The sequence below is a fragment of the Leuciscus leuciscus genome (assembly GCF_965113295.1).
Source record: "Leuciscus leuciscus genome assembly, chromosome: 2".
In the NCBI taxonomy this organism is placed as follows: domain Eukaryota; kingdom Metazoa; phylum Chordata; class Actinopteri; order Cypriniformes; family Leuciscidae; genus Leuciscus; species Leuciscus leuciscus.
Genome location: NC_138726.1, coordinates 53,191,122 through 53,203,756, shown reverse-complemented (window position 1 = coordinate 53,203,756; position 12,635 = coordinate 53,191,122). Strand labels below are relative to the sequence as shown.

Below are 12,635 nucleotides of genomic sequence, written 5' to 3'. Positions count from 1 at the left end.
ACTTTAAGTGATTTAAAAAGAGATAAGAAAATCTACTCTAACTACTAATTACACATTTCAACAATGGCATTATCAACAAAAAAATTTGCATGAAGCTACATCCACACCACTAGGGGGCAGTATAAGTCAAAGATGACAAACAGCACAACAAATACAAAACTACTGAGTGCACTTTCTTAAAAAAAAAGAAAAAAAAAGGATAAACAAATATTGCATTACTAGTTCTACACTTTCATTGGATGTCTAGGGGGCAACTGTCGATTGTAAGTACATTGTAAAGTAAATTGTAAGTAAATTGATGTACACGTCAAAATCATTTAACGGGGTAGATGTTAACTTATTTAACAATATGCAATTTTGTGTTCTGCAAAACACTGACAACATTTGTAAATCCATTGTTTGTTGATGTGTCTCACCCCGTCCTCGCTCCCTAGAGAGAGTCCATCCAAACATCTTTCTGCCACTTCCAACAGAGCGTCACGTGGCCATTCAGAGAACCAGTCTATTGTGGTGCAGTTCACCAGTGCCGGGTACTGACGAAGACGGTTTCTAATCAAATAAACACAGAAACAAACAGGCCTTACATACCCATAATCCCTCCATTATGTAGACAGTTCAAGATGGTTTGCATTGATTTGTCACAAACACTAATATCACCCACCGGTTCAGTCATGCTAGTTAAAGTCAGACCAGTGCCAGACCAATCAGAGTGAGTGCTTAGATGATTCGGGCTGTCATATTTAATGAGTCAGGGCCCTACGGGTCACATTACGCACAACCGCCTCCTTCATGTGACGGCAGATGCAAATGAGTGATTAACGAGAACATTTCCCATGCATGTTTCTATAGTGCTGCAAGTGCGACAGGCATAATTACAAAGCAGGAATGTTCTTGCCAGCCGCCGTCTGGGGGCCAGTGAACAATGGACCGCGTCTACTTATCGCCGTCTCTCATCGAACCAAATATTTACCTGTATTATGGCTCTTCCTTGTTATTTGTGTTGTCATTATTTATCATTATTGATCGAGCACACTATAACTATGATCTGCAGGTAACATTCTGCTCTGGCAATACAAACGCACTGTTGTTGGTCATGCCAATAAAGCCCCTGAAGCTGAAATTGACTGAGACACAGCAAGCTAAAGACGGAAAAGCAAACAGAAAGAGAGAGAGGGGAAGCCAGATTTACTATATCATTTATGAAGACACTTGCGAGTTTACGACAGCACACGGTAAAGTGATTGTAGATGGAGGGCAGAGCTTTGTCTTCCTGATGTGTGTGACACGTCAGTGGCAGAGAGGTTTACTCCTGTCGTTTCCTCTAATTTCACCCAGTTGTATCTCTCATCCACTTTGAACTCGCTCAATGAGTCATCGGTTGACTCATAAGCAGCTATACTGTGTGCGGGTCTGTTCGGTTAAACCGTATATCGGCGTTCACTGTGAATCAAGCATTCAGAGAGAGATCTTAAGCCATAAGAAGCCACAGGATGGATCTCAATGTTAGCATGGTAATCAAGGCTGACTCACTATTTGAGCAAGTTAGATTATAAGCAGTAGGCGTGCATGTGTGCTGTATTACAGTCAGCTATATTAAATCCACGCACATGGGATTTTGTGGAGACACTGAATGCTGAAGTGGTGGCGGGTTACAGTCGTGCCGTGATGTCTATAGTACGTAACTAGCATAGTATGCATTAGCTTGCCACAGTATGAGGGATAGAGATTGCCTTTCCTTTATGCCTCCATCTACATTTATTTTCATTATTAATATCGTCGCCACATTGCTTAATACAGTTTCATAAATTAATCTTACTGCATAATTAAATGTATTTTTTTTTTCAAAATGTTTTTAAGCTTTGTTCTACAATTTTATTTAATAATTTAATTTAACTAGGCAAATGATTAGCTAGTGTTGCTCTTAATGTCAATAAAAGTAATAATTATTATTATTATTATTATTATTATATTTTACTGTTAAAAAACAGAAGCTGATCATGTTTAATTAAATTAAATTGTTAAATTCATTCAATAATAATAACTTATTATTCTAAATATTTGTATTTATTATTATTTTTAAATTCTACAAATTAAACAAATTAAGAGAACAACAAGAAATATATAACTATTGAAATAATACTATTGTGCTGTAAAAAAAATAAATAAAATAAAAATAAATTAATAATAGTATTTGTTAATATTTATGCAGCAAATTTTTCCTTGGATTTAAGCAATTCACATGGATCATAATGAAAAATCACATACATTTTTTCATTTTATAGATGACATTAGCATTTTGTTGTTATTTCACCAAATTTTCCTTGTTTTCCCCCTTCCTCATTGTATGCAGCTTTGCTGTTTTATTGTCATGCAAATAAAACACACTAAAACGAAACTGATAGAGCGCACCTGAATGGATCTCCTACAGGGCTCATGCACAGCACAATGTGCAGGTTGTTTCTGACGCGCTCTATCAGGTAGTTAAACATGGCGTCTGGTGTCTCCAGGATATTGTCCTTCCTGGCTGAGTCTGACAGAGCGTTCTGGATCTACACAAACAAAACACGTTGAAAATCTGCTCTCACTGTCACAGACATTATTAAACCCAAGCCTACAGTCACAAGCATTAAAACGTATATGAACACACACCTCATCGAGCTCGTCTGCTTTATAGAGATTGGGCACCTCCCCTGAGCTCAGGATGTTGTTAATATCTTCAAGGAAGGACTCGTCCACGATCTGTGTGTCATTAAACAGGAACACAGTGGGCTTGTTTTCCACTCCTGTCAGCCGATAGAGCTTTTTAATATCTGTATGGGGAGAAGAAATATGTCAAATATTCCATTAGGGCCACATTAAACTGTGCTGTGAATAGATCCTTAGGTCCTGAGCACTGGGGCAAGAGGCATTATTCTTCAGCATTTGATTTACCACAACATGCCACGGGACAAAATATCAACGCCTTTGGTATATATTAAAAGAGCTTTATATCCGAGATCTGAAATTGAAAGGATAACTCAGCCAAATGCCTTACATTAGTTGGTCTTGAAATACAACTGAACATGCCTGAATGTTCAGATAACCCTTTAAAGGACCAGCAAAACAGGTTTAGATGCTGGTTTGCTTGTGTCCCCATCAGGCTACTTAACTAACTTAACCTGCGTTGGAACTACTGTATATGAACTAGCTCAATTATGAGATGTTTAAAGAGGCTTCTGGTTTTATTGTTTGTTCCTGTAGGTCAACTTGAAGGGCCCTATTTTAACGATCTGAAACGCAAGTGTCAAGCGCAAAGCGCAAGTAACTTTGTGGGCGGGTCTCGGCGCTGTTGCTATTTTCCCGGCGGGATAAATGACTCTTGCGCCAGGCGCAAATCTAAAATGGGTTGGTCTGAAGTAGCTTCATTATTCATAGGTGTGGTTTGGGCGTAACGTGAAATAAACCAATCAGAGCGTCAGCTCACATTCCCTTTAAGAGCAGATGCGCTTTTTCCATAGCGGATTGCTATTGTAACGGCGGATTTGCCAGACGCGCGCCAGGAGCGGTTCACAGCCAAGGAGAGCAACGCTCTCGTCACGGCCGTAAAAGAGAGAAGTTACATTGAAATGGAGAAACCCACCCAAATTAACTTCGGTTAAACAGGCGTATGATAATTTGGGTAAATGTGTAAGCTAGATGTATGCTTTTATAATAAATTATCTATCTATCTATCTATCTATCTATCTATCTATCTATCTATCTATCTATCTATCTATCTATCTATCTATCTGTCTGTCTGTCTGTCTATCTATCTATCTATCTATCTATCTATCTATCTATCTATCTATCTATCTATCGTAATAATGTATGATTTGCAAAAATGAAAACTGCTGCTTCTGTGTAGATGAGAGAATCAAAGTGTATGCGCGTTGTGCACACGCTACATTGATTATGGCCAAGCATGCGCCCTTAAAATAGCATCTGAATAACATGCGCAACGCGCCACTGATTTTAAACTATTTTATCCTGGTTAGTGGCGCAATTGTTTTCTAAACCTGCAAAATAGCAAGAAGGAACGTTTGCGCCGGAACACGCCTCCTCTTTGCGCTGAACCGCCCCCGGGAGCGCAAGTGTATTTCCTAACTTACCGACGTGCTTCTGTGGAGGGAAAAGTCCGCTTTGCGCGGGTGCAAAATAGGAATGATACATGCGTCGGTGTACAAAGTCACTTGCGCTGGGTGCAAGATAGGGCCCGAAGAGTTGTTGGTGCTAAAACACCAATATCATGGTTTGAATTCCTTTCAAATATCAATATTGCGTTACTCCCTAAAAAAACTAACGAATTTTGTTACTTAGATACTTTTTATGGAAAGTAAGCACTGCGTTGTGTAAGTAATAAGTTACTTTTTTCACCTGGGCTGGGCTTGCTTGTTTGTTTTAAATTATTATTATTTTTTTAAGTTCTATATTTGGCAAATGTAAAGACCCCTTCACACCAGAAGGTGAAATGAATAAGCCTCAGGCTGAACAAAATGCAAATTTATGCCTATACAGTAGAGGACGCGTCTCAAACAAACGTTTCAGCTGTGCTGCTGTTCTGGATTGTAGAAGAATAGGCAACGGAGAAGTTTAACACTTCAGCAATAAAAAAACAAATGTGATGTTTATCTAAAGTCATTTTTGCTTATAAGTATGGCTGAATTGGATCATCGAAAGTCCGCAGTCAAGACGTCGGTTAATAAAGTGAGACTTTTTGTGCGATTAATGGAATTAAGCTTACACTGTTTATCTTGTTTAACATGTTCATTTCGTCATCATTTGCTATATTCAGCGAAGTAAACCATCAGATTGAAGGCCGATTCTCACAAAACTGTATTTTAATATGTGTTACTTTACTAGTTACTAGTGAAAACAGTAATCTGATTACGTAACTCGTGTTACTTGTAATGCGTTACCCCTAACACTAACCGTACGTACACCTTTAATGCACTGGAAGTTTCTTTGGATGCAATCATCTGCTAAGTGAATAAATGTAAATTGTGTGTAGAACTCACCCTCTCTGAACTCTTGTTTGCGGTACTGTTTGGTGACCTCCACCTGGAAGACCGTAAACTTACAGATGTAAGCGGCCAGTCTGGCTAAACTCTGCCTGCCCGAGCCACCGATACCAACCAGCAACATGTTCCCCCGGAGCTGACTGATCACACGCACCAAACGCGTTACTGAGGGGTGAGAGAGGGCGCTGTTTCCATCATCACAATCATAACGGTGCATGAATCATGTATTATTTGGTCAATGAAACATTAACAAACACAAATACACACACTCACACCCACACCACTCCCGCAGGAGGCCAAACAAACAACCGACCACAAAGGAAACTAATTGGCACAAAACCATAATTAGTTATGAACGTACGCATATAAACATACACGTTATACTTGCTAATTTCGCAATCAATCAGCTACGCACAGCGGCGTGTCATTGAACTGAGTGTTTGTGATGTGTGAGGTGCATTCACCGAGCTGAATGTGAGACCGCTTTAATGTCACAGCGGCAGGATGCATATAAAGCATTCTTATATGCGTCTTTGACAGTAAATGCCTGAGTGACATATAGGCTGGGGAACCGGCTGCCTAATTATTCTCCCTGCTGATGCGATGGCGTTCTTCTTTGTGGGAATGCGAAGGGTAATAATTCATGCTCACGGGGGGTCTGAGGGCTGAAGTGCATGTGATTTTGAAGAAAGTTATATATGTGTGAGTACTGAATGAGAACTGGGGAGAACACTGATTTACGGGGCTCGAAAGCGCACATTGAATCAAGGTTATTGTGACGTGGACGGAACTATATGATGAGAGCTGTATAATAACTGTTCCATGAATATTGTTGACTCCACTAGAACAAAACTTGTGGAATTTGTTTTTCACATCATTCAAATGGCACCATCATAAGTTACTGAGACAGAAGCACATTTGCTCAAATGCCCAATGGTGATCGTGGAGTTCCCGTTGTAGGCTCAAACTTGCAATCTTTTGGCCCAGAGATTTAACCACTAATGCCGGGGACACACTTAACAACTAGCTGAAACATTCTAAGACTGAACTGAACACACTTACAGAACGTTTCCAACGACAGATTTTAAACACCGGACTGTGAACACTGACTGAACGGGACTTTGGGCATGATCAGTCGTAAGTATCAAATTACATTCATAATCGGCCTAACTGTCGTTGAGTGTGTCCCTGGCTTAAGCAAAGCTACTGCGTTCACTCCGACCATGCTCTCACCGTGCTCTATAGCGTCTCTGAAGAGCACCAGGCTCATGGGCACCACACCAGGCGTCAGGTTATAGTCCTCCAGCTGGTTCTCCATATGAACCTTTAGAGCTTTAAAGTCCAACAGGTCCTCATATACGTGTGGCTCCCTCAGGAAGTCACCTACAATAAAAACACACAAACAAAGTTGATATAGATGTAGATAAAAATAATAATAAGAAACATTATAGATGAATAAAAAAATAAAAAACTGTAAATAAATATAAATATGACTATTGGTGAACTTTAGTAATAATTGGTAATCCTTGATTTAATTTCTTTTAAATTTTAAAAGAGCAGTTACCGATTGACTTACTTTATTTATTAAAAAGTAGGTGCTTGTGGAAATTTATTAGCCAATTAAGTTAGTCACTGATCAGCTAAATTGACAATTCATCATGTGGAAAACAACAAATTAATTTTCAGATGAAATATATATTTTCAAATATGTCTATTTATTTATATACACATATATTTTCTCATTGATTTACACTACTATTCAAAAGTTTGAGTAGGATTTTTAAAATATTTATCAAGACTGCATTAATCAAAAGTGTCAGTAAAGACATTTATAATGTTACAAAAGATTTCTATTTCAAATAAGAGCAGCTCTTTTAAACTTTCTATTCATAAAAATTATAATTATATTTGTTTCCACAAAAACATTGATAATAATAATAAATGTTTCAAGAGCAGCAAATCAGCATATTAGAATAATATATATTCAAATAAATGCAGCCTTGGTGAGCAAAATACTTCTTTCAGAACCATCAAAAAAATCTTACTGGCCCCAAACTATTAAATGTTAGTTTATTTAAAAATCTTTAGGTCATCCAATTAGCTGTGTGTGTGTGTGTGTGTGTGTGTGTGTGTGTGTGTGTACCAAACAGAGGGGGCTGTTTGTTGGGGCAGATGGTGTGGTAGGGGACATCGAAATGAGAAGCCAGTTTTTCTGACAAAAGTCCCACAAATGTCTCCATGTCTGCATGATCCACTAATCGATCAGAGAAGACCCTGAAACACAAACACTTTTCTCAACATTCTTTTCTCCTTCTAAAAGCTGTGTGTGTATGTGCAAGCCTGTGCCTGTCTGTACCTGAAGCACTCATGAATCCAGAGGCGAGTGATGCTCTGTTTGGTGTCATGGAAGTCTTTGTGCGCTCGCAATAAACCCTGGAACACCTGAATTGGAAGACACATTGAACTACCACACGAAGCCTTCAGTCTAATTTCTTTTAAGGTATAAAATGATCGATTTTCTTTTGTCTGGTCAAGCTTAAAAGAAATAGATGCTTTCTAAAGGTGTTTGTGTGAGTTTGTATGAGCATATACGTGTCGCCGATTAAAAGTGATAGTCTTTTCAGTACGTCACTCTTTTCCTCAAGCACATCTGAATTGGCTAAATGGACTGACATGTTTTTTTTCATCGTTCTGGAATCAATTGTTTTGAATCAAAGTGATATTATACTCAGACTGGGTGATCCTAAAGCAAAATGTGCTCCTTTTCCAGGTGAGAGACAATGACACGTGACGCATGATGCTCAGTACCTTTGAGATGTCTCTGAGGTTGAAGAGATAATGTATTTTTGCGGGCGTGGGTAAGAAGCGGGCGGTAATGGAGTGGTAGAGCTCCAGGGTGGCCTGAGTCAGAATCCCCCCGATGGGCTTCACCTCCTCCTCAAACTCCTGCAGCTTCTGGCTGATCATCGTGCCATAGATGCGCTTTATCTGAGACTCCTGGGGAGAACAGGAGAGGAGAGGGAATTAAAGGGGTGGGAAAAACAGGAAATAAGATGAGAGGAAAGGTGATATATTGATATATCGAAACAGAGCAACGTAAAATACATGTATATTAAAGAGAAAAGAGAGCGTTTCACTTTTAAGGTTTAGACGTTATTGCATATATCACTGCACTGGTTCAAGGCGGTGGGCAAAATTTCAGTTAATGACTCAAATTTCAGTATCTTCTTCATACACAGCTTTCATATGACTTCATAAGATTAGGAATATAGCACAAAAGATATTTGGACTACTTTTATGCTGCTTTTATCATACTTTTGCAGTGCTTTGATGTGCTTTTTGGAGCTTGACAGTCATGATCTCCATCCCTCATGCATCTCCTTTTGTGTTCCACAGAACAAAGAATGAACTACATGCGGGTAAATAAATTATGATACATTTCCTTTTTGGGGTGAACTATTACTTCAATATTGCTTCAAAAAAGGATCCTTTTATGTATTAATTAATTTTTTTGATATATTAAAAGCCACTTTCTTAAATGTTTAAATGGCTTTTTGCAGCAAAAAAGTATATTTTCATAATATAACACAACTGAAAGAATGTATGCCCCTTTCTTTCTTTTTTTTCAATAAAACTGTTTGCATAATTCAAAAAGATTGGCATTAAACTGAAATAAAATATTTCCGTTTTTCAATAAAAACTTTAAACAACTTCACTCCTAATATTGTTGGCTCTTTTATGATAAATTGCATGTGTTTTTCCTCATTTCTGAGTGTCTTCAAGCTATCTTTAAACCGGGGGGTGACAAAAACAATATCCGCTGGTTTAATCCAAAAACACCATTTGTAGATATGCGTTTAGTGCACAGTTTATTGCAGTGCTTGCTAGGCGAGCATTGTATTGAAATTCCTATTACTTTTTTCTTATGCATATTTTTCCCCACAATGGCAATAAAGTTCATCTTAAACCACTTAATTCAAAAAACTTTGCCGATTATTTCAGCCTTACATGTGCTATCTCCACTATAATTGTACAAATAAAGTTTGCATATTGACTTATTGATAGAGTGTTTTCAATATCTAACCAACAGCGATAAGGTCATCATTATATTTTAATACTGAATTGTGATTAGTCTTATCTTGAAATTATTTGCATAAATTTGATTGGTCTTTATTTTTTAGTTATATAAATATTAACATTGCTGTGCCATTACACTACACAGATGATGGCATGTTACATACTAATAAGGAAAGCATTGCAGTCATATTTTCATCGATTTCTATGTAGTTTAGAGTCAACCTCTACTCACTGTAGGGAATGTCATGTTGATGAGATTAAAACGGCTCTGCAGGCGTCCTGATATGTGAGTCCTCCCTCCACCAGGGGGCCCCATAGAACCCAGCAGGAAAATGTCCTTTAAAATCACGGCAAAGCGAGAGACATGTATTTACATGCACATCTAAAACACACTCCAATGACTTAACTGGTAAAAAAGCACACACACCACCTTACCTTGATATACTTGAGGGTCTGTTTCTGGCGGTCGTACCAGAAGCCGTAGTCGATCCAGAGGCGGAGCAGCTCCAGAGGGGGCTGGGAGCCAAAGTCGTCCATGGCGGGCATGTTGAGATCATCCAGGAAAACCAACATCCTCTTCCCTCCCGTTGGAACGTACACACCTTTAATCCTCTTCTCTATCCGAGACTCGATGATCTCCTGCACGTTATTAGAGCTAGTCTGAGAGAAAGATAGAAAAACACTGTTATGAAGACATGACCAAGTTAACCTGAAGATGGTCAAATATTCAGTATAGAATAATAACAAATGATGGTGATAATTGGAGATTGATGATGATGATAGCGCCGCTCTCGCTATGAGTTCTGATATTTGCTCGTCAGGTTGGGCCCTTTTAGCAATGACTCGGCTCATTACTGACGTGAGAGTGGCCTACAAAAATATCACTATACACACTGATTAACCACACACTCACTGAGCGATCTGAGCATCCTGGAGGTGACGGCTTTAAAAGATCAGTGTGCAGATGTACAGCACCGTTCAAAAGTTTGGGGTCGGCAAGATTTTTTCTTTTAATTAATGCTTTTATTCAGCAAGGATGCATTCATTTATCAAAAGGAACAGTAAATACACGAAGTAATGATGCTGAAAATTCAGCTTTGCCATCACAGAAATAAATGATATTTTACTATATATTTTAATAGAAACTAATCATTTTAAATTGTAATAATGTTTCACAATATCACTGTTTTACTGTATTTTTCATCAAATAAATGCAGCCTTGATGGGCTTAAGAGACGTCTTCTGAACATTCTGATCACCAGCATTGAAATATTTGTTCTAAGCAGCAGAACTCAAAACTATTTTTATGTGTCAACCTTATATGCTAGGAAATATTCTTAACAAAACAAAAATTACCCACTACTCATTTAGCTCATTATTTTATTCAGTGCGAATTACAGTTCTCTTATTACAGGAATAGTCCCCCTGGAGAAACATGGTAATGATAGCTCTTTTCAATATCTCAATATGTGCAAGAGTTTTTCGCTTGTATTTGACTTCCCAATGCTGTAATGCTTGCATGTATTCTTTAAATAAATAATAAACCTAACAAAAATTGAGAAAATGTATGCTTGTAACACTGCTGTAACCTTGTTGTAAAAAGTGGGTGGGACAGGTGTGTGTGGGGGGGACGACACAATATATATATATATATATATATATATATATATATATATATATATATATATATATATTTATATTTATATATATATATAGTGATTGTATATTAAGAGTGGAGACACGTTTGTTTGCTTTTTGTTTTGTGATTTTACCCGGAACAAATAGCGATTCTCCAGAACAGAGTTAAAGCAGTCAACTGAAGTGCTCGTCTGTGTGGAGAACAAGAGAACACTGCCTTCCGCCACTGATAACAGCAGCAACAAAAACTCACTAATTTCAAAAACATCACATTCCAGCACCAAATCGCCTCTTATTTATCACAAACAAATGAATACTCTGCTAGTCAACTGCTTCCTTTGTAATAGATACATCCGTGCCGCAAGATGTTTCAAAAAGTGATAGGGACAATTTCAACCCAGACAAAAAGTGGGGGGACAATATCAGCTCAGACAAAAAGAGGGGAGACAATATCGGCTCAGGCAAAAAGTGGGGGGACAATATCGGCCCAGGCAAAAATTACGCCTATGTTAAAAAACTACATCAAGATATATTCTCTGAAAGCAAGTCTTTTGCAAATTTCCATTTCAAGTAAAATCTAATATTTTCTTGAAGATGTTAAAGTGCCCCTATTATGCCATTTTAAAGTTTCCTAATGTTGTTGTGTAGTCTCCTACAACAGCTTCATGCATCAAAGGTAAAATTTCATTGTCTCATAATATACATTTGCACATCACCGCATTTTCAATGATTCTCAAACTACTCGTCAGATGAATCAATCTCTCTAAATCCTTCCTTTCCGTGAGCTACTCTGCTCTGATTGGCCAGAGAGCTCACTCTGTTGTGATTGGTCTACCGTGTACAGCGCGCTCGTCGAAAACAAAAACACCCATTGCCATAACAACGTCAGCTCTGCTTGTACAGAGGCTTCCTACACCGCAAACTAAACAGTAAACAGTATTTTACCATACACGATTTTACCATATCAATCATGAAACATTGGAAGAACTAGTCAGTCATTCAACCCGAACCTCCATTGCAAGGACGACTCGAGCAGGACGTTTCTCAGTGATGCGCTGCTTAGTTTGAGGTACATTATGAGATGTTGCAACTGTAATTCCTCATCATCAGCATTAACAAGTGCATGTCCATCAACAAACCGATTGTTTTACTTGTACTTATTTATTTACAGTATTATTCTAATATATTGCGGTGAACACGTGGAAACTGTATCAATAACAGTGCATGTATGCAATGTATACATTAGCCAAGCTCTAGCGTGAATGACTGATGTAACATAAACATTGGTAAAACAAATCTTGCTCCATGCTTAATCTTTCCTCAAAGTAGTGAGAACGACAGACAGTCTGCATTAATATACACAGTTTTAGGTAATAGCAGCCCACAACTGATTAGCAGAAGTATTTCAGTAAGACAGTGATAATGTGAGTTAGCCAGAAGAAGGAGACCTACACTAATATAAAACTCAAAACTAAGTATTTTGAACACCATCTTTCAAGAGCAAGCAAAGTGATTCTCATCACCTGTGAGGACATGTTGACAGTGAGCATTGCCCATGTGACTGAGTCCAGGCTCTGCAGGACACTCTGGGCCACTGAAGTCTTCCCCGTCCCCACTGGACCCGTCAGGAGCACAGGGTGCTGAGCAGACACCAGAGCCTTGACCAGGTAATGATAGCGTACCGTGTCCACTGTGGGGACCATGATCTTATAGAATGGAGCGCTGCAGAGAGACAGATCATAATTAAAAAGACGCCAGCAAGAAAGTAGAAAAAGTGGGGCAGCTAAGTATGAGACATGCTTTTTAAAAAGGACAAAAAATTAAGAGAATAGAATACAGAGCGAGAGAGAAACCACAAAAAGGGGGTAGGAGAAAATAGAGTTG

The 12,635-nt window shown here is 38.4% G+C and overlaps 1 protein-coding gene and 1 long non-coding RNA gene across 2 annotated transcripts in view; one reads left to right on the top strand and one right to left on the bottom strand.

The window, feature by feature from the left end:
- The window catches only part of LOC309482674, a 460,652-nt gene that overhangs the window by 202,349 nt on the left and 245,668 nt on the right, over positions 1–12,635 (top strand). The window lies entirely within an intron of this gene.
- dnah2 (dynein, axonemal, heavy chain 2) overlaps positions 1–12,635 on the bottom strand; it is a 170,821-nt gene that overhangs the window by 36,681 nt on the left and 121,505 nt on the right. The window contains exons 49-59 of the mRNA XM_082147655.1: positions 12,275–12,473; positions 9,549–9,773; positions 9,346–9,450; positions 7,845–8,033; positions 7,393–7,478; positions 7,180–7,310; positions 6,270–6,419; positions 5,034–5,201; positions 2,650–2,810; positions 2,410–2,549; positions 417–549 (exon numbers count right to left, since the gene is read on the bottom strand). Coding sequence (XP_082003781.1) covers positions 417–549; positions 2,410–2,549; positions 2,650–2,810; positions 5,034–5,201; positions 6,270–6,419; positions 7,180–7,310; positions 7,393–7,478; positions 7,845–8,033; positions 9,346–9,450; positions 9,549–9,773; positions 12,275–12,473 — 1,687 coding nt within the window. The remainder of the gene's footprint in view (positions 1–416; positions 550–2,409; positions 2,550–2,649; positions 2,811–5,033; positions 5,202–6,269; positions 6,420–7,179; positions 7,311–7,392; positions 7,479–7,844; positions 8,034–9,345; positions 9,451–9,548; positions 9,774–12,274; positions 12,474–12,635) is intronic.